General features: G+C 41.5%; 2 protein-coding genes across 9 annotated transcripts in view; both read left to right on the top strand.

Moving 5' to 3' along the window:
- The window catches only part of unc5b (unc-5 netrin receptor B), a 48,739-nt gene extending 31,535 nt beyond the window's left edge, over positions 1–17,204 (top strand). The window contains exons 3-17 of one of the 4 annotated variants that reach the window (XM_032541083.1): positions 266–409; positions 884–978; positions 2,083–2,263; positions 2,753–2,920; positions 3,410–3,574; positions 5,487–5,519; positions 9,593–9,787; positions 10,196–10,564; positions 10,692–10,779; positions 11,144–11,318; positions 11,554–11,793; positions 12,504–12,653; positions 13,500–13,664; positions 13,848–14,026; positions 14,463–17,204. In XM_032541083.1, the coding sequence (XP_032396974.1) occupies positions 266–409; positions 884–978; positions 2,083–2,263; positions 2,753–2,920; positions 3,410–3,574; positions 5,487–5,519; positions 9,593–9,787; positions 10,196–10,564; positions 10,692–10,779; positions 11,144–11,318; positions 11,554–11,793; positions 12,504–12,653; positions 13,500–13,664; positions 13,848–14,026; positions 14,463–14,628 (2,513 nt within the window). In that variant the 3' untranslated portion in view covers positions 14,629–17,204. Of the gene's footprint in view, positions 1–265; positions 410–872; positions 979–2,082; positions 2,264–2,752; positions 2,921–3,409; positions 3,575–5,486; positions 5,520–9,592; positions 9,788–10,195; positions 10,565–10,691; positions 10,780–11,143; positions 11,319–11,553; positions 11,794–12,503; positions 12,654–13,499; positions 13,665–13,847; positions 14,027–14,462 lie in introns of all 4 variants that reach the window. The other 3 variants (XM_032541080.1, XM_032541082.1, XM_032541081.1) reach the window with 3 other exon arrangements.
- Positions 17,205–18,800: 1,596 nt separating this feature from the next.
- Positions 18,801–21,767, top strand: part of slc29a3 (solute carrier family 29 member 3) — a 6,541-nt gene continuing 3,574 nt past the window's right edge. Inside the window, exons 1-4 of one of the 5 annotated variants that reach the window (XM_032541094.1) lie at positions 18,801–19,016; positions 19,890–20,058; positions 20,762–21,178; positions 21,649–21,731. In XM_032541094.1, the coding sequence (XP_032396985.1) occupies positions 20,855–21,178; positions 21,649–21,731 (407 nt within the window). In that variant the 5' untranslated portion in view covers positions 18,801–19,016; positions 19,890–20,058; positions 20,762–20,854. Of the gene's footprint in view, positions 19,017–19,889; positions 20,096–20,761; positions 21,179–21,648; positions 21,732–21,767 lie in introns of all 5 variants that reach the window. The other 4 variants (XM_032541092.1, XM_032541093.1, XM_032541095.1 and 1 more) reach the window with 4 other exon arrangements.

Raw genomic sequence — 21,767 nt, 5'->3', positions numbered from 1 at the left:
ACACACACACACACACACACACACACAGTGATGTCACCTTATATATTTACAGACATAAACATCATACTCAATTACAAACATCATTTTCAACTACATAATCCATTAGCTCCCATAGGACTTTATGTGCACCTTAACTGCATTTGGCCAGCAGCCAATGCATCATTTATATGTACTGTGAAAAATATGCCTGCACTAATCTCTCACTCCCGCTCGGTCTCTCTTTGTCTGTTTCTCTCTGTCTCTCTCTCTCTCTCTCTCTACACAGGTCTGGTGCTGCGGGAGGTGGACATCTCGGTGTCGAGGACCCAGGTGGAGGAGCTGTTTGGGTTGGAGGACTACTGGTGTCAATGTGTGGCCTGGAGCTCTGCTGGCACCACCAAAAGCAACCGTGCCTACGTTCGCATTGCATGTCAGTACTAAGAAAGAAGGAAGGAAGGAAGACAGCAAACATTTTGCTTCTCAAATGTGTCAGCTTAAGTATATATGCAAATAAATTTGCAGTAGCTCTCCATCTTATTCCCTTGTGGTAATGGGTGGTGGAGTGTGATTGATACCGTGCATGTTTATGGGGCTATGAAGAGAAAAAACACGACAAAGTGACAGAGGCTTTTGGGGGGCTTTGCCTTGTTTGTGTGTGTGTGTGTGTGTGTGTGTGTGTGTGTGTGTGTGTGTGTGTGAGTGTTTGTTGTGTGTGCGAGTGGTGTGCGCGCGCGTATCGTGTGTGTTGTTTGTGCTTGCTCACGTGCGTGCGGTGGTGAACATGTTTGTGTGACAGCCAATGTAGATTTGCTGTCACGGCCAGTCTTCACTAAATCTGTAAACCTGTTCTCTCCCCCCCCCCCCCCCCCCCCAACCCCCCCCCCCCCCCCCATACCTTATGCAGACGACTTTTGGCAGGAGCCGCTGGGGCGGGAGGTGCGACTTGAGCAGGAGGTGCTGCTGCAGTGTCGCCCCCCTGAAGGCATGCCCGTTGCCGAGGTAGATCTCTCCCTCCTCATCCCCACTCTCACTGCTTATCTATCACTTTAGGGGTTACAGTTGTGTTTTTCATTCTGAAGGATAATAGTTCAAGATCATAACTATTTTGTGTTACTCTATATCTCAAGGGAGATAGCAAAGCTGGGATCTAAGTAATAAGTTATCCAGCAACATAAACATAATACACACGGCAGCGTAGTCAAGGGCGAACCACTGAAGTTTGAGAGATTTAAGTCCGTCCAGCTACATGGCACCATCAAGAAAAAAACTCCCTGACAGATATAACGATCAGTAATAATGTGCTTAAATTCACTTTGTGTCGTGATTTAACACCAAGCTGCTTTAACTGCACACCACTTTATTAAACAGTTATAAAACAGCAGTGCCACAATATATAAATAATTCATAAATGCAGATTTTCATTGCTCAAGTAAACATTTGTTATAGTGTTACATAAAAAAGCCCCTCGCACGAAGTGTAAAAGTTCATGTTATGTCATCACAGCTTTTTTAAATGGAACTTCAGTATGTGTTTTATGATAGATATATTGCTTGTTGTTGTCACTAGGATATTATGTCCGCTCTTAAGGAGGATGTCTCAAAAGTGAAAGGGAGTTTGTTCAAAAGAAATTATACAAATGTATAAATATTGACAGGGTTTGATCAATACCACATTAGCATTGAAGCGTGTTATGGTGGATAAATACTCTGCAGGTTTACAGTGTTTACTGAATGATTATGTGTGTGGCGTGTTGGCTTATTTTTATGCATTCGCAGCTGTTGCTTTGTTCAATGATTTATGTGAGGAGGTATCTGCCAGGTTCGACGGTACAGAGTTTTTATAATTCCTTAAAAACTATAATCTTGGCTGGTGTGGTTACTATTTCTATTTTCATTCATTTTGTGACTCCGTGTGAAGATTACTTTCTGCAGAACAAAGTTCTGAGTGGTGTATATCTGTGTGTGTGTGTGTGTGTGTGTGTGTGTGTGTGTGTGTGTGTGTGTGTGCTTGGTTTTTTGTGTGTGTGTTGTCGTGTGTGTGTGTGTGTGTGTGTGTGTGTGTGTGTGTGTGTGCGCGCGCGCGCGCGTGCCTGCCTCTCAACAGGTGGACTGGTTGAAGAACGAGGATGCTATAGATCCATCACAGGACTCCAACTTCCTGATCACAATCGACCATGATCTGATCATCAAACAGGCCAGACTCTCAGACACCGCCAACTACACCTGCGTGGCTCGTAACGTGGTGGCCAAAAGACGCAGCAGCACGGCTACGCTTATTGTTTATGGTAACGTGCACACGATTTTCCTCTTCTATTTTAGAAGATTTGGGAAGATTGGTTTATGACTCATGACGTCACATGTTAATTGGTATTAGGTTACCTGCAAATGAGAACATTTTACATTTTAGCAGCTCTATACCAAAATGTAAATCTTAAATTATTGAATGAACTTTATATTATATAAATATTTTTATGTAAGACTGTTTAAAATTTTAATTAAATATACTTTGTAAACCATAAAACTATCAATAGAAACTACTTACTGTATTTACAAAGCATTTAAAGTGGTAGGTAGTTGGAGAATGGATCTCTGGGGTGAAGATGTGATGGAAAACTGATGGTTCATACTGTAATTACACCGGATAACATCATATATATTTAGCTTGATATTCATTTTAAAATTGTGTCTATATTCTCATTACTAATGAAGTTGACCAGGCTATTGACTGCCAGACTCACTCACTTTGACCCTCTGTGTGTCTGTCTCTCTGCCAGTGAGCGGAGGATGGTCTTCATGGACCGAATGGTCAGAGTGCAATGCTCGGTGTGGGCGGGGCTGGCAGCGACGAACACGCAGCTGCACCAATCCTGCCCCTCTGAATGGAGGAGCCTTCTGTGAGGGCCTTCCCTTCCAGAGAGTGACCTGCACCACACTGTGCCCAGGTGAAGATGACATAGTAATCTTTGTTATTTATAACTTCTTCAGACAAAGCACTCATGCACTGAAATCCCAGGAAATTTCCCAAATGGGCCATTTTGCAGGAGGTGCCAGGATGAATTTCAAAACTTTTAGAACATCAGTTGCTGGATTTTAGCTGTGTTCCTTCACACAGAATACATTTGGTCTCTTGATTTTGTTCATTTGATTTCAACATGAAACGTCAACTACATCAGGAGTTATCTGATTTACTGCCACACACCATTCTGCCACTTTTTGCTTTGCCCTGTGTATCAGACCACTCTGACTCCAAAGTCGTTTAAAACAAACAACAGAATGCATTTTGCAAATTGAAAAATGATGCACTTCAAGCCATTACATATGCATCGCACCGAATTATAAAGCCATGCCCAATTCCCCTCTATATGCAGTGATGGAATATTTAGCTGTTGGTTAGCTGTGAAATGACTCACATCTCTGCTGTCTCATTCCAGTGGATGGAGGCTGGACAGAATGGGCAAAGTGGTCCGCCTGTGGGACAGAGTGCACCCACTGGCGCAGCCGCGAGTGCCAAGCCCCCCCGCCTAGAAATGGAGGAAAGCACTGCAGTGGCAGCATGATGGAGAGCAAAAACTGCACTGAGGGGTTGTGTGCGCGCAGTAAGTCACCTGAACTATGTGTTTGAACTGGGGCAGTTGTTAAATGTCAAAAGAGAGTAAATATTTGGCTCATATATATTTATTTGTAATGTATCCTGATTCTGCACTTGGCCCTTTAATACAGATCAGCATCTGTTGTTGCTAGTTAAAGCTGTCTATTATCTAAAAGAAAAGGGTCTTTTTTAGAGGTATCTAGGGGTCAACTCCCTAATGGCAAATGTTCCGCTTCAGGTGATTGATAATAGCACGTCATGCAGACGGTGACATTTTTGCGTCTATTGTAGTTCACAGTTTTATAAGGTGTATTGCATTTCAAAGCTATTTTGTATAGAACTGTATTCCCAAGTTAATTATTCACTGCAGCATGGTGAGAGCGAGAATGATGTAGTGAGAGATAAAAAGAAAAAATGCCAAATCGCAGACAGATGTTTCACGAGGCAAAATTTAGGTTCACAAAGAGAGAAGGCAAGTGATCCACATCTAAAAAACGCAGATGGAAGAGAGAGAAAGAGAGAGAGAGAGAGAGAGAGACACAGAGATGAAGCAAGTGGAGTGGGAAGCGAGCATGACACGGCCAAGTCGAAAAATTAGCACAGGGAAGAGCATATGAGAGTGAGTCAGACTCACACTGACACCCAATGTGCAGCCTGTGATGAGCGGGGAGGAATCCAGCTGACAGCGCATTAGAATCTTTGAGACGCACATCCACAGAGGCAGTGAGATACAGTCAAGTACACACTTAAAAACACATACACAAACGCGCGCCACAAAACCCAAAAGCCCAAGCATGCAGACAATCCTCGGCAATGCACGTGCAACGGGAGGATCATATGCACATTGCACACTGTGCCTCAACTCTACGAGACGTGCATGCGAGTCCTGACATAAACAGGCTTCTATGGAGCAGCCAGACTAGACAAATACACAGTCTGATTTGTCTGTACAGAGCGGAGCATTCTCAAGAGGCTGTCAGGGGAAACATGCACTCAAGTGGCTCTGGCAGAGGGGGAAGATGGGAGGAGCTGTGCTGTTGAAAATCTGTAAATGTGTCGCTTGGCAAACTACAGGTTACTGAATTAATTATTTTCCTACCATTTGGTCCATTATGTGCTGCAGAAAATGCTACATGGTTTAATGGAAAATCAATAAAAAATTGCTGAACAAAAAAATGGAATTTCCTACAACATTAGGTTGATTTTTCTGCGGCCACAAATTGCCCTAATGACGTTATGACTCTTTGCGTTCCAACCGTGCTTCAGACAATCAAACAACAACGCACTCTAATGTCTCACCCATCCGGCTAAATGACCCAGCCGTAAATGTAAAATGCTTCGAGACCACATAAACCATCATCTCTGCTGTCCCCTATAGCATGTAATTGCGGCATTTGGTGTTGTGATGATCCTTTGGAGAAAAGGTTATTTGGTTTGAGATCTAGTAAGTGACGGGAAAGACGGTTTCAACAATAATCAAACCACTCAGGGATGATTCACATTGGTGTTAACTTTAAAAAGGTTATACCCATCAGGATAGAACTGTTTCATCTTCGTATGATGAAGGTGATAACATAGCCCGTTGGGTGTATAAAAACAGTTTCAATCTACATCACCAACGTCCTTGTTTACTTTCAAAACTGTCTTTAACTTTGCCATTGTCATCCACATGATCCTAATCTTCTCACGCATTTCAAGAAGAGGTTATTATTTTTTAGATATAAAGTATGTTTTCTTGCTTGCAGTATGCCTTTTATGTTTACATTTCCATTTTCATATTGATGAGCTGATGTTTATTTTCCTGTCTATGCTTTGTATTGTTATTGTATCTTTCATTTGCATAAGTACTAGTCCATCCATTTTTATGTTTTTTTTTTTTTCTTTTCTTCTTTTCTTGTTTTTTTCTCTTGTTCAAACAGATAAAAAGATTTCTATTGAACATGCAAGCCATCGTAAGTTCACCTTCCCATGACTTCGCTCCTCCACTGCTTCATACCGTTTGTGTTTGGACTGTATGTGTGTGTCTGTCTGCATGCTCATACAGATGAGGAGTCCTAACATCTGTGTCAGCACGTGGCGCTGAATGCGTGCAGTGTTGTGTGTTGAGCCTGTCTATCCACACTTTGTTGTCATCTCGGATCGAGTTCAGTGAAGATATGCCTCACCTTCTTGTCCCGCCTGCTTATGAGTGTTGTTATCCCGTCTTGTCTCGTATGTTGACTAAGCGTAACATAGGTTTCTGAGCTGGCTCCTTGTTAGCACATTGCATCAGTTACATAACAGCTTGCAACAAACGTCCAATTACTCAACATTGAGTTTAATCAATGTTTGTGTAAATTACACAAACTGCTCAGTTAATCTGGCTCTTATCCAAAATGTCAGAGGAAGAAAATCTGTAAGCTCTGTTATGATGGGAGCGAAATGACATGCCTCTAAGACTCTGTGATCCATAGGCTATGAGGTGGAAGCATACACTTCCTGGAAAAAAAAAATTGATTTCTGTCTGACTTTTCGGTTAATCTGTGAAATAGTTTACATTTGAAGTGATGGTAATTCCTCTAGCTCAATGTGACGTGGGCTCAGGGGAGAGCAGCCACGGTAATGCACCTAATTCGCTATTGTTCCGTTTCTGGTAATAAGTGCGGACGGCTGTCGGATTCGGTTCCATCGCGCCACGTGAGCACGGGAGCTTTCCTCTGCCTGCCCGTCTGCCTCCGGCTTTCCTCTGCTCCACCCTTTCTTCCACTCTCACTGCTGCTCTGTATATCTGTGGTTTCCTCCAACTTCTTCCCCACTCTCTCCTGCTCTTTCAACATGGGCCTTTTCCTCAAGCACTGCTATCCTTATCTCCTCTCTCCTCATCACCACTCTTATAATCCGTCTGTCCTCTCAACAAATCACAACCTTATCTAACTCCATCCTATTCCTTTTGCCAAATTGCCTCTCCTATTGCTCTCTCATCCTCTGTTTATCCAGCCTGTCTACTCCTCCTTTTTTTTTTTTACTCTTCTTTGTCTCCCGCTAACCTCGCTCCTTGTCTGCTCCTCTTTTCTGCTGTGCTGTGACTGGCTCACATGTCTGGGTTGGCTATGGCTCTGCTAGTGTTGGGTAGTCAGGGCTATGCAGGCTGTGGTGGGCTGTGTGACCAGTCACAGCCAACCTTTCAGCAGGAGAAAAGAGAAAGAGCCCAACAGGGAGCAGGTAAAGTTATGGTCAACTACCCTGCCCCTACAAGTTTGTCCATGCCCACTTTTGCTGTGAGACCCACTGCCGGTTGGGAGGAGCTGTTTATTGTTAGGGGCCGAGCAGCTGCTTACACCCTATTGTATTTGCCTGTATTATTATTATTATTATTATTATTATTATTATTATTATTATTATTATTATTTCTAAGAAATACATGTTCTCATGCACGGAAACTCATCCAACTTACATAAGTCCAGTTCTATACCAAACCTGCTGTGCTAAGTGTCCTGATTGTGGCGCTAAAACAGCCATCTAAAATTCTAGACTTTAAAAAGTCATAACAAATCAGCCGTACATGCTACGATAAACAGTATAAATTAATATTATTATTACTATTAAACTGTAGTCCCAATAGAGCAGAAACTATGCTGTAAAACTTCTTAAACCTATCAACTCCCACATTTTTATTTCAATTGACACCAAATTTGGGCAACTTCATCTCCAGACTTTCCTCCACAAATTTTCCATTCAGATTTTTGTTTTATCATAAATTGAGCCCACAGTACATTAAAACATGTTACTGCATACAGTAGTACAAATAAATTTAAATTTATTTCAAATTAAATTTTTGATGTTTATGGAAAGAATTCACAATATTTGACGATGACTGTAGATTGTGTGTGCAAAATTTCAGAATTTTATCTCAAAAAGTGAATTCTTTATAAAAATGTTTAAATCGTGTCCTCATCTACGCAAAGCCGTCAACGCAAAATAGAGCATCTTTAAACATCAGTTTGGCATTTATTGATCTTTGTGAAAAATAAATTACAGGCATCTTTATGTTGTCTTAACCAAGTACAGAAATTCTCAGAATTTTCTAATGAAAAAATAATTTTTTACAGCAGTTTAAAATTCAGCAGCTTCCTGACATCAGAAAGTGCCTACAGCCAGGCATTGTGTTGACGACAACTGTCCTGCATATTTATAATGTGTGTCTGCATTCACACACCTGATTCTGATTAACAATCACTCCACTTCCAGTTTATAAAAATCATGTTCATGAGTCAAAAAAATATAGCCCAAATAGCTAGATGAGTCTTCACCTGGATAATAGCTCACTGAGGTCAATGGTTGCTTTTGGACCCAAAGATTACGAGTTCAAAGCTCCTCAGTCAAAATGTCCCATCTTATACAAAATCTGCCATTGTGTTTTGGACACCTTCCCTGTGAGTTTAAAATGCTCGGCACCGACCATCTCTGCGGAGCAATTATAATAAATGTTGCCTTCCTGGTGGATGTCTTTTAACCGAAAAAGACTTTATTCTAGATTCAGCTAGATTCAAATTAAACATCGGGTATACTGCCACAGTTAAAGAATAGGTTTTTTTTTTCAAGTCTATCTTAAACTAGCACTCACATGCCCACAAATACACTAACAGTTATCGGCCACTGTGATCATTCCTTCTGTCCACAATGGCTGTGAAGTGATCCCCTCCCTTATGTGATTCCAATGTAACAGATGGAAGACAAAATCCACAGTCCCGTGTCTGGGTAAAAATGCAGTATAAAGGGTAACACTTTACTTGACGGTATCTACATAAGATTGACATGACACTGTCATGAACGTGTCATAAACATTATAAACAAGTCATAAAGGTTTATGACGTAATGTTTTTTTTTAGTAATTGTCATGATAAGTTATGGTTAGGGTTCATGTGTCATGACTGTGTTGTGACAGTGTCATGTGTTCATGACAGTGTCATGTCACGCTCATGTAATACCTTCAAGTAAAGTGTTACCTTATAAAGTTCAGCTGAAGCTTAAATGAGGCTTGATCATTTCCTGTTAGCTGTTACTCTCTTTTTCCAAATATTTTAAAAATGTGTAACCCACTGCATGGTGCTCATTAGTTTCATTTTTTCAAGTTAACATGATGCCAGCATAAGTCAGTCAACGACTCCCCAGGAATTTTAGTGTCACTCATAGCAGAAACAGTGAATTCTATAATGAAATTAACAAGGTAACTGTATTTCATGTGGGTCGGTCAGATCATGGATAAGACCTGATCCAAGGATTCTTAATAATTTTCTTTAGTTACAGTTTTAGTGCTTCATTACTTGTTTATATTTAGCCCCATGACTTACACTGGAATCATGCTAAGCAGAGATCATTTGTGAAGCCCAGTATGGACAGGAGGAACAATCACATTAACCAATAACTCATTCATCGTACATATGGGCATGTTGTCAGTATTGTTTTAAGATAAAAATCCATTTTAAACCTATTCTTGAAAATTGGAACTGTGGCTGCCAATGTGAAAAAAATGGCTCCAACCGCTGATTATTTGATTACATTTTAATTAATCCTGACTAATGTGCAGTATAAAATGTCAGTATTTCAATATATACAGTCAAAAGTGCCGTCACAGTTTCCCAGAGCCCAAAGGAATGTTAAATTGCTCGTTTTGTCCCATCAAACATCCATAGGTATTGTAAAGGTATTTTACAAGAAGAGAAAAGCATTTGAGAAGCACAAACCAGTACTTTGTGTCTTTAAAAATTACTTAAAACATTAATTGATTCTGAAAATTGTTGTTATAATTCTGATGATAGACTTATCACTAATCACATCAATTGACAATGAATCGTTTTAGCACTAACTTAGGCTACAATAACTAATATATAGTACTTTCTGCTACAACGGCTGTGTAGTAAATCAGATGATATCTCTTAAATTGTTTTTTCTTCCCTCTTGTGTTTCCCTTGCATTTGTATCTGTGTCTTTCCACATGTGTCCTTGTGTGGTGTGTTGACCGTCTGTCTTTCTGTCCCTCTCTTAGCGCTGGCCCCAGGTATGGGCGTTGCAGTTTACGCTGGTCTAGTGGGGGCCCTACTGCTGTGTGTGATACTGGTGTTGTGCGTGGGTGTGCTTGCATATCGCCGCAGATGCCGCCATCTCCATGGAGACATCACCGATTCCTCGTCTGCACTCACTGCCGCCTTCCACCCTGGCAACTACAAGCCTCCCAGACAGGGTAGGTTCACACACACACACACACACACACACACACACACACACACACACACACCACAAACTCACACATGACATTCTGTACCCATTTATACACATTTCAACTTTTCTTGTTTTTACTCATTTTCGTAGAGGCACTTATTAACAGTTCATTTCATTATCACATTGCTATTTATATTATCCCATAAATGAATTCTCTTTATACCATTATCTCCTCTCACTTTGTCAATTCTCCTTACTTACTGCATTACATTTTAAGCATTTGTCATGGTATCCCATCTCTTGTTCTTGCCATCAAATATTAATTGGCAACATTAATCCATTTCACTTGTGTCACTTTTAGCACTCTCAGCCCTGCCAGTGTCATTTCTGGTGATAAGAGAACAGCTCCTTTTTTCTCCTGTGTCCACAGATAACACTCACTCTCTGCATCCATCAGCTCCTCCGGACCTTACAGCCACAGCGGGGGCTTTCCGCAGTCCGCTCTTCTCTCTGCAGCAGGGGGTCAATGACAGCCCCCACAAAATCCCCATGACCACCTCTCCCCTGCTGGACCCATTGCCAAGTCTCAAAATCAAGGTGTACAACGCCTCCACTCTCTCCTCCCTGGAGCTCCCCGCGGACATGTGCCTAGGTGACGGGGAGATCCTCAGCCTGAAGTCAGTGGGTACTATGGGCAGAGAGCGAGACTACCACAGCCACACCTTGTCCAGAGAGCCTGGGCTAAGCACCAGCGCCACCTTGGGTAATCTTGGAGGACGCCTTACCATCCCCAACACAGGTAATTGCATGCAGTTGTCTTTTCACATGCAAATGAAACCTGAATTTGTATGCAACCAATGGGAACCAATGACATTCTCCGTTAATCACCTGTAAGAGAAGATAAGTCATGACACCTTCTCCCTTAGGTGTGAGTCTGTTGGTCCCCCCTGGCACAATCCCCCAGGGGAAGTTCTATGAGATGTACCTTATTATCAACAAGTGGGACAAAACGACGTAAGTGCCCTTCATCGTTATTCCTCTATTTCACTCATCTCTTTTGCGACTACGAGGCAGAACAGACCTCATTCTCACCTCAATCAGAAATATTCCTATATACGGCTCGCCTTCTGCGAACCACTCAAAGTTTGTCTGAAAGTTCACTAGAAGATCACTTTTTTTCAGAGGATAAAAAATTGATCAACTTGTCTCAACTTTTACACTGACATTGGAGTGGATTAGGTTTGCCTCAAATAACGTCAATACCAGCATGTTTCAAATCGTGCCGTGGCCATGATGTTCTTATATGTGTGTGTGTGTGTGTGTGTGTGTGTGTGTGTGTGTGTGTGTGTGTGTGTGTGTGTGGGGGTGACATTTACAGGCTTCCCTCTGAGGGCAGTCAGACTGTACTAAGTCCTGTGGTGAGCTGTGGGCCCTCCGGTATGCTGCTGAATCGTCCTGTGGTGCTCACATTGCCCCATTGTGCCCAGCTAGACACACCTACACCTGACTGGACCCTCACACTCAAGACACAGACGCACCAGGGGGCATGGGAGGTGAGACAGCCTCTGACTGGTACCAAGTAATGGATAACTTGCCGGACAGCATCATTGAACCCTATTTTTTTTTTTTTAAGATAATTTTTTGGGGCTTTTCCCTTTTATTAGATAGTGACGGTGCATAGACATGAAAGGAGAGAGAGATGGGGGGACAACACGTGGCAAAGGGTGAACGCTTTTACTGGGTGAGCTAGAGGCCGCCCCATTGAACCCTATTTTAATCTGTTTTCAGGAGGTGTTGACAGTAGGAGAGGAGACTTTGTCGTCTCCGTGCTACCTGCAGCTGGAGGAGGAGTGTTGTCATGTTCTAATGGAGCAGCTGGGAACGTACGGCCTGGTGGGCCAGTCCTGCCCTCCACAGCCTGCCTGCAAACGCCTGCAGTTGGCACTGTTCGCCCCTCGAGCACCCTGCCTCTCCCTGGACTACAGCCTCCGAATCTACTGCATCCATGACACCCCACATGCATTCAAGGTGCTGCTTGTGTGTTTGTCACTCTTTGTCTATGTAAAAAATGTCTGCGTATGTCTTTTTACCTCTCTTCTTTACTGTTTAGTTTTCTTTGTCGAGCCTTTCTGCCCTATTTTCTTTCTGATTCTTCATTTCTTTGATGTATGAGTTAATCAAAAATACTGTACTTATGGTGTGAATATTAATAAGTGCATTACTGGTAATTTTCTTAAAGCTGCAATAGACAAGATTTTAAAAAAAGAATGAATACATCCACCAAATCAAAACAAAAGATCCCCCCTGCTTACCCACATCAAACACTGGTATCATGGTGAATCTTTCTTACCCAGTAGAAGCAATGACTCAAAATGGTACAGCGCAATACAAACCCCTAGTAAACAGAAAGTGAGCACACCATCCAGAGAAAGTTGGACTCGCTGGCGTTAGATATTTTCCCTCTCTCTGTGTTCACAGACCAGCCGGGGCTTTAAACATGGCCGTGTTGTGTGCAGTTTACTGGCATCACATTGCAGGATTTCTGGCTGCTAAAGTTCAAACAGCTTTCAAACTGTTAGCCCTCACACATTTCCATTTAAAGACTCCAACTACAGAGAATGCACGGCGCATTTTAATTAAGCATGTTTTGGAATGTGTGTGACAATGATAAAACTGTGATCAAATGAATGAAAACATGGATGTGTTGCTAAGCCCGTCTTCTCTCTGCCTCTGAGCAGGAGGTGCTAGATTTGGAGAGGAGTCTAGGTGGAGTTTTGCTGGAGGATCCCAAGCCTATGCTCTTCAAAGACAGCTACCACAACCTGCGCCTGTCCATCCACGACATTCCTCACACTCACTGGAGAAGCAAGCTACTGGCAAAGTACCAGGTGAGACACTCAAAATGCAGCAGATGCTAGATAAGCGCCTGTTGATTTGTATAGGGCCTATTGATGTGGATGTGTTCATGTCTACAGAGCACAATTTAGCATCAGCTTGAAAGATGTAGATCCATAAAACTATTGATGAATTGTCAGTGTTACTTCAAGCCTAATAGGCAGCAACTCTTAAGTAAAAACTACGGTCTGTCAAACTCATAATTCAGTAGAATGGCTATTTTCTCAGAAAACACAGCTAATTGACTGTTCACTTCTGTTGTAAAAATTCAAACACTCTGCTGCATTCTCTTGGCGGGCCGCTCCGAGATTGCAGTCTGTACCCACTCTGAATAAACAAACGGGAAATCTGATAGTGGTCCTAATTTATGGAGTGTGCGCTTAGGAAATAAATTGCACTCTGACACACAGAGACCCAGTTAGTGGAAACAAAGCATAGTGCACTCTCCTGGAATGGAAACTGGGTTCTAGATCCTTCCTGATTGTGCTGCTCAGGACAAATCCACTTTAATCACAGTTGTAGAGACCATGTTTTTTTCAGTGATCCTTTTTTTTTTTTTTTTTTTTTTTTAACAAATATTTAATTTTTCCAAAGTTGGAAGTTCACATACATCCAAGTTTCTGAATCAAAGTAAATGTTTTTAATGATCACGTAACATCCGTCAGCTACACTGACAACTGATATTCTAACCTGGAAATGTACTTTCAGTGTAAAACTGCATTAAACGGACAGCTGGTATAATGTTCCTGATCATAGCACAGGCAAACAGACCATCATTTATCTGCAGGAAACAAGCATTAGTTTCTTTCTTCCTTCTTAACATTTCTCTTTGTTAACAGGAGATCCCGTTCTATCACATCTGGAGCGGCAGTCAGAGACCCCTGCACTGCACTTTCAGCCTGGAGAGAGGGAGCCTGGCTGTGTCCCAGCTCACCTGTAAGATCTGTGTCCGACAGGTGGAAGGGGAGGGACAGATATTCCAGCTGCACACGGATATTCAGGAGGTAATGGTGACAACTTAATTAATGCTAACACAGGTTAAATTGCAATGGAAACAACACAGTTAAGCCAAAATTACAGAGGTCAGTCTCAATGGCTCTCACTTTCTCTGTAAAGGCACATTCCTTGTATGTGTTAAAAAACGTACTTGGCAATAAAACCCTTTCTGATTCTGATTTTAAATCCAGACTCTACCCCCGCACTCGCCCCTCCCCTCAGGAGGCACCTGCCTGCCTTCCTCTCAAGTGGGACCCTATGCCTTTCGCTTGCCTGACTCCATCCGCCAGAAGATCTGTGCCAGTTTGGATGCACCCAGTGCCAGAGGATGTGACTGGAGACTACTGGCGCGCAGTCTGGGCTTTGACAGGTCAGATCTGCCTCACGTGTTTATGTGTGACAGGCAGCTTGGTCGTGCAGAGAGTCCAGTGTTGATGCTAACAACTATGTATGAGGCGGCGTGTAGATATTCACTGTCTGAGGTTAGATGTATGGGGTTATAATTTTTTTTTTTATGAAGGCAGACAACAGAAAAATGTGTCTTTTCGTACTGATTAGAATCAGGAAAGCATGACTTGTTCAGGGATATAATTTAGCCATGCATGATATACTGTGCATTGCTCAAAAAAAGATTCGGAACATATTTCATCTCGCCTAACAAGCTAATCCTGCTTTGTGAAATATGGTAGTGACTTGGGCATCAATATTGGACTGTCAAAATAAAGTGGTACCAGCAGTATTTGCGACGTGCGGTATTAATGACTTCAAAATAACGGAGTGCTTCCTGTTCTCTTTCTTCTCCTCAGGTACTTGAACTACTTTGCAACAAAGCCCAGCCCTACAGGTGTTCTACTGGACTTATGGGAAGCTTGTCACCAAGCTGATGCAGACCTGGTCTCTCTGGCGACCGCGCTGGAAGAAATGGGCAAAAGTGAGGTGCTAGTTGTCATGACAACAGATGGGGATTGTTGATTGGTCAAGGAACAAGAGAGCAAGCCAGACATTTTTTTTTTCTTCTCACCACGGTGATGGAAATAAGAATACTTGCCTATGAATATGCACACCCTGGTACAATCACTTTGGTTCCTTCTTATGCACTGTATTACCTCTGCATCATATTCCTTTTCTCTGACCCCTGATCAGCCACTGTAGCTGCATAGCCACCATAACGCATTCCCATGACAACTGCTAATCAGATTCAGCATGAATCCTCCAAGGCAACGTTGCATCTGCAAGATGGGAAACCAATTTGAGGGTAGAAGGCGTAAAATGGGTGTAAAGTCATCTGTCATATGTGGTGTTGATTGTATTCTTCAAAGATTTTAAATAACACTATTCTTGTATATAAATAACAAAAGCTTTGGGACAAAAAAAAAAAGACAAATCAAGTAGTCCAACACTCTAACATGGACAAAACGCTAATACGGGATTACCCATGTTTCAGTAGCAGCATGAAAGTGCATGATTTAACACCATCTCACCTCATGGCAGGGGCTTTTCTTTTCTCCATTGTCATTCTGTGTGTGTGCAGTGAATGACAGGATGCACCGGCATGTCTGAAACCTCTTCAGGCTACAGACACGCCAACACACACACACACACACACACACACACACACACACACACACACACACACACACACACAGTCCATCAGGTCATTAACCGACTCTGAGTCAGGTAGGCTACGATTTCTTGTCTAACTGCTTAGATTGTCGACAAATCACAAGGTCTGAACCCTCAATCTTTGAGGGCTTAAGCACGTCGTTTGGGCTGGAGAAAAAAAAAGTGTGGTACGGGGGTGAATTGTGAAGTTGATTTAAGAATTGGCAGATAACCAGACAGACTGGCTCTTTATATTGTACCAACAAATGCCTCAAAGCCTTGGCGTATCATTCCGGCTCAGAGGTGTTTCTCTTTCATCTGTCCTCGCATTCTTCTATCGCACTGCCACACTCCTCCGATCTGTTGAGAATAAACTGCAGGAAAGCTTTCTGGACATCTCTTAAAGTTTCCTTTGGGGAACGCTCTTTAAGTTATTATCCATATTTGTGGATTTTTTTATTTCTGTTACGATCATATAGAACCTGTTCTATCATCAGTGTGCTTGTTTGGGCTGCTGTGTTTTATTTTTGATTCTAGTACAGCAAGCCAAAGGGGAGTTAGGTGCACAGGGGATGTCTCAGATTATTTGCTATTTTTTAATATGGTGCATCTATTCAAAATGTAATCTGTAAAACATTATTAGAGGTGGTCATATGTCCAGGTGAACATACTGTGTGCTGTATTTCATAGGCATTTATGCTTTGCTATAACTGAGGGCAGAGATGATTTTTTACAGAATAGATGAGCCTTGCCTTAAATCAACTAGGCAGCAAGGGACCATAAAATGTACCTCAACACTAACTGCATTATGTTTCAATCTATTCTCTGTCCACCCCTTGTGTCCTGTCTATTCAACGCCCTGTAACTCATTATGTCTCTCTCAATTTGATAACAAATTGTTAACCTTTTTACTAAGCCGCCTTGCTTTGTGGTCAGGGTCCTCAAGCTTTTTGCATTATCAATATTGTACTGTCAGTTATTGTAAGACCGGAATTGAAATGCTTTCATCTGTATCTTTTTCATTAAGGTCTGTGTGTTATTGAGTCTATTTTACCCTCAAAGTAAAAAAAAAAAGTGTTCATATCATTGAAACCACAAAAAACCAAAACACAGGCAGTATCCCTCCAGCAGTGAGTCATGTCACTGTTTTGTGTGAATGAACTGAAAACACAAGTGTATGTATGTGTGCGGGAGTGTGTATGTGTGGGCAGGTGGGTGTGCACGTACAGTGCGTACACACGTTTAAGATCTGTCATTTCTTTTTTGTAAGTCCTATGCAAGTACAAAAAAAAAAAGCGAAGCATTTTGACTTCTTTTGTTTCCTGGAAGAGTAATTCTATTTTTTCAGATCAGGGCATTGACAGGGTTTTGCTTTTGTATTCTAAAGTGGTTTAAGAGTGATTTAACATGTTTTGGTTATGGTGGTATCTGTGGGAATTCTTCATCTGGATGGGAAGGATTGGATCACTGACCAAGCAAGCTAGTATTGAAAAAAAGCACACGTGGGAGAACAACACAAAGTACGGGGCAAAAGCTGCCAAACAAGTTGCGACTAACATCATGATCTCGTGCCCCGCAGGTCTTTGCCCATGAGGAAATATGAACTTTGGATCCCTGAACACTGCAGGACTATTTTCTTTCCTCAAATCTTGTTACAGAGACTGGCTATCTGTAGACTAGTGTTTATTTGTCCAGATTTCTTGAGTATCTGTTGAAACTTTGGCCATAGCTCTGGATAATTTCTGCTGGAGCTGGACTGGATTCCTCCTTGCTCTCATCAAAGAGAAAAATTCCGCCTTTATTCGAGAAGTCAGAACTTTTTACGGAAAAAACAAAATGGATTCAGTGACATAATTCTGTACAGTATCAATTGTAAATAAACGTCTAGCCTTCTTACCTGTAACTAAATATAATTTTTATGCAATAAATTATATTTCTTAGTTTAACAATAGTGTGTGTTTTGTTGTTATTGACTGAAACGTGTTAATGCCAAACCAAACAGCCTAAGAGCAGCTTTATAAAATCCATAGAGGAAATTGCAGGCTTCTTTTGAGCTCCTCGGAAAAACAAAATCACCTTTAAATGGCATCTGTGTTTGAACCAATTACACCCCATTTTCAACACAAAAAAAAATACAAAGCTACTCAACCTGTCCCTCTTTCCCCTCACACCTCATTGGAAAATTCCCTTTAGGTCCATTTAGCTTTGAAAGCTTTTAACTGGCAGGCTGTCTGGCCTTAAAAACAAGGTTTTAGAGACACTAATAGTGTCCTTTAAGGATTGACTCTGGCTGTTTAGATCAAGCTTTTGAACCTTGTTTTTTTTTATGCAGGATGTGGGGGGAGTGGGGGGGGGATTGAGAACAAATATCGGCGTGAGTCATCTGTGGTGAGAGTGCACTGCAGCACAGTGTTAATGGCAGGCACCTGTTTCATCAGGTGCACTGCTAATTGAGGACTGATATGCCTTCACTGCATCTCTTAATTGCTCGCTCCTTTTTTGTAATGCTTAGAATTATGACCTGCAGAAAAGTTAATGAATGATGTATTTGATTTTAGGCTCATAGTAGAAAGACAAAGACAAACGTTTATATATCATTAGTTTATTGATGCAAAATCCCCTGGTATCATGTTTTGAATGTGGAGGACATTTAGTCTTTTTTTCTCTTCTTACAGGTCTTGTAGGCTAGTTGTTTTCACATTCCGGAGAGGTGCAATAAGACCCCACAGCACATGCTGTCCTATGGTGCCCTCTCGTGGTAAATGTGATGGACGAGACACTTTTCAGAAATAAGCCGTTACACCCGATGGTACAATTATGTATTCAAAACTGATTCTGGCATTTTAAATAAAGTATTTATCACGTAAATGAAGTTTTAGTTTTAATAAACCATTCATGAATAAGCAACTTTTACATTGCTGTGTGCTTTTTTCATATCATATACTGTATGATGAATTTGCCAAAATTGTAACTTAATTAAAACTTATTATTGTGTTAGTACTTTTAACAGTGGTACAATTGTGTTAATGACTATTGACACTTATTATCATTTATTATGAGAGAGTGATGATTAGCTGAATGCAGTCGGCTGATCAGACGACTGCATTTTCACTGAAAAAAAACATTCAGTTTGACTTTCAATAAAGTCTTTACATCTGTCCATTTAAAAGTATATCATCTAATATCTGGGCAGTTTTGTTTTGGTGTTTGCGTCTGTTTTTCAAGAAGAACATTTACTTATTGTAAGTTAATAGCATTACTATAAACAGACAAATTGCATTAGTATGTAATATCTTTTATTAATTCAATTTATGCGTGCTTCTATTAAGAAAAAACGGAAGCCGTACCGGAAACAATGCGTCATTAACAATAAGATATTGTCCAAATGAAAACATGGATTATGTTTTTTAATTGTAAGATTTTATTTTGTTTTTGAAAATTACTTCTTTTTTTTTTTAATAAGCTCAGACTTACGTATTGCGTAAAAACATAAATTTTGAGTCAGTCTGGTTTTGATTTATGGGGACGGCACTTTTATTCTTAAGGATTCGTGCCGGAAGTCTTCCTGTTGTTGCTGTTTGTTGCGGCGGTAATGCTCCAAAACTCTGGTTGACAACCGCCATGAAACACAAAAGAAGAAGAAGAATGCCGTCAGTCAGCTGATCAGAAATGAAGTTTGCAGTGAAATGGATTTGTTGTGACACTGAAGCACATGCAGAAGCGACAGAAGCAACAGACAGGGAGTCTCTGGCAGCGAGGTATGTATATTGTATTTAACGAGCCCAACATCAGGCACGGGTCGACTAGCTAGCTAGCTAGCCAGGTTGGCTAACGAGTGTTGATACTTTGTAGAAGGCGAGGGTACATAGACAGCTTACATCTGTCTACGGTGCCCACACTTAACAAATAAAACTTGACATGTTTTTTCGCCTTAATACCACGTCAGAATGAACAGAATAATTTGTCAACGAATAGTGAAAAAACCCGTTGGTGACCAGCTCCCGCAGTGTCCAGAAACACACTTCAAGTTAAACTGCTGCGTCTGAAGTAGCGTTATGTGTCTGTGGAATTGCTTTGGGTAAGCATCATGTGAAAACTGCTTCCTTATTACTGGCGCACATGATACTTTATGGTGCAAGATCAGCTTTATTCTGTCATATCAGCCTTCCTTTAACCTCCTTAAATAGTTTAAGTAACGTTAGAAAACCTCATATTGCGCAAGCAAGCGATGCTGGTGAAAGTCTGTTTTTCTATTTCTGTCAGTGGCAGAAATAGGACCAGAGATCTCTGATTCATGCTCTTGCTGTACGTCGGTATAATAAGTCAAGCAATCCCATGCCTTAAGGAAAGCGCTGTACTAAATGCAGAGATGCTTTATGCGATGGACCCCTGAACCTGAAGAAGCACACTGTGTGTGGGAATTGCCAAGCAGTGGGTTCACATCCACACACGGCTGCCAAATGCCTCCAGTGCCCCCCATTTATACTGTTGGTGCAATGGTGGCACATTCCACTTCATCTGAATAAAGAGGATGAGTCATTTTTTTTGAAATTGTACCTATTGAGGTAGCAGTTTGTCATCTTCTGTGTTTTGCGCTGAAAATTAAACTGAGTACACCTTTTCTATTTTAGGTCTTACATGTGCAGGGCCTGTGTTATCAGGGTTAAATGTGACTCCTTGTACTGCAGCGTCACATGATTTGGACAATTGGACTGATCTCTACCAGCTACAGCACAGATGTCTCTCCAGACGATGGCTTCACGTCAAACAGCCTGTCTTTTCCTTTCTGGACCAGCACAAGTAAACGTCAGCATCATCTAAATAACAATATTTGGCAGTGAGTTTTTTACCTTGTGTGTTTTTTTTCAGGTCACAGTGAGGGGTCTCTAGTAGCCTTGCATCTTGTCATTTATTTGGGGTAGTGAGGAGAACTACAGTGGTATGTAAAGTTGACACGGGAGACTGGTGCTGCGTTCTATTATCCTAAACAATCCGACTCGGACTCAGAATCCTTGCTCGGTGTCCACAAGGGTTGTTCGAGATCCGAGCTCGGAAATCCGAGGAAAATGGGCGTGTTGCTTGGCAACGTCCGACTTTTTAGTCGGAACTTCGACTTGGATAAATAATAGAACGCAGCATGTGGCTCCAATGTCATCTTTACATTCCACTGTAGTTCTCTTGCACCCACATTAGATCTAATGTAAATGTTTCTTCAAGCACACAGTTACTGTATTGTACCCCTTTTTGTAGTTATATTTTCAGGATGTGTACCATAATAAATACCAAGTAGATTTAAGCTTTGAAAAGGTTAATGTTACCCTGCAGTGGCTTTATTTCCCCAGCACTTTTGGGATCTACATTCTCTATGTTTGCACAGTATTCAGACTGCATTGTTTCCAGTGCAATCCAAACTGAAAATCAAGAAACCCTGACTAAGAAGCAATTTAAGATCCCCTTTTTTTAAGATTCCCTTTTTTTCAATAGTGTTTTTTTTCCTTTACAGCTGTCTGTTTAACACGTCCTGCCTTCACTACCACAACATTCCCTTCCATTTCTCGTCTTTACTTTGTGAGTATCCTGTATTCTGTCTGTAAAAATGGACACCACAGAACCTGTGCCGTCCAGTCTCAACTCCTCTTATGTTGCGAATGCTCTTGGCAAACACAATGTATCTGAGGATGAGGAAAGCGACGACCAGAGTCCCTCTGCAATGCTCCTGCCAAGACGTTCTTCAGTGCCTCTGGCCGTACGCTACAGTCCAGAGGACTCTTACTGTTTGGTGTACATCATCTTCTTTCTGATGGGCATCGGCTCCCTGCTGCCCTGGAACTTCTTCATAACAGCCAAACACTACTGGCTCTACAAACTGAGTAACAACACTCATGGCACCGGCAATGATGAGCAACGTTCAGACCTCAGTGTGAGTGGGACTAACTACAACTTTGCTATGTTCATGGTGCATTTATGTACCAGAGGCTTCCTATGGTGAAAACAAGAAGATGCACATGTTTGCCATTCTGCATGCTTCTCATAGAAATGTTACGGTCCTGCGACATATGTAAGTGTCCTTTCACATCTGAAATGTAAAATCCATTGCAACACAATTGTACAATTAGAAAGGCCTAAAGGCTTGTTGGCAACTAAGCTAAGGTAGAGAGAGAAAAAGTCCAATTGATTTATTTCCATTTCAAGAATAGATGAATTCTATAGAGTTCTGCTATTTTGAGATAAGTGCTTGATTTTGTTTGACTTAGAAACATAGCAAAGAAGGAAGGGAATTTTTTTCTCTCCTCTGCTTTCACTTCCTCTTAGTTTTTGTGAGACATTATGTGAGTGTGTTCTTATAGTCAAAGCAATTCAAATAGCTTCCCTGTCTGTCACTTTTCACAGGACTACTTTGAAAGCTATCTGGCCATTGCCTCCACGGTGCCCTCTGTGCTGTGTCTGATACTCAACTATGTCCTAGTTAACAGGTTAATTACACACACACACACATACACGCACACACA

This window comes from Etheostoma spectabile, chromosome 17, assembly GCF_008692095.1.
Source record: "Etheostoma spectabile isolate EspeVRDwgs_2016 chromosome 17, UIUC_Espe_1.0, whole genome shotgun sequence".
Taxonomy (NCBI): domain Eukaryota; kingdom Metazoa; phylum Chordata; class Actinopteri; order Perciformes; family Percidae; genus Etheostoma; species Etheostoma spectabile.
This window is presented reverse-complemented; position numbering and strand designations above follow the sequence as displayed.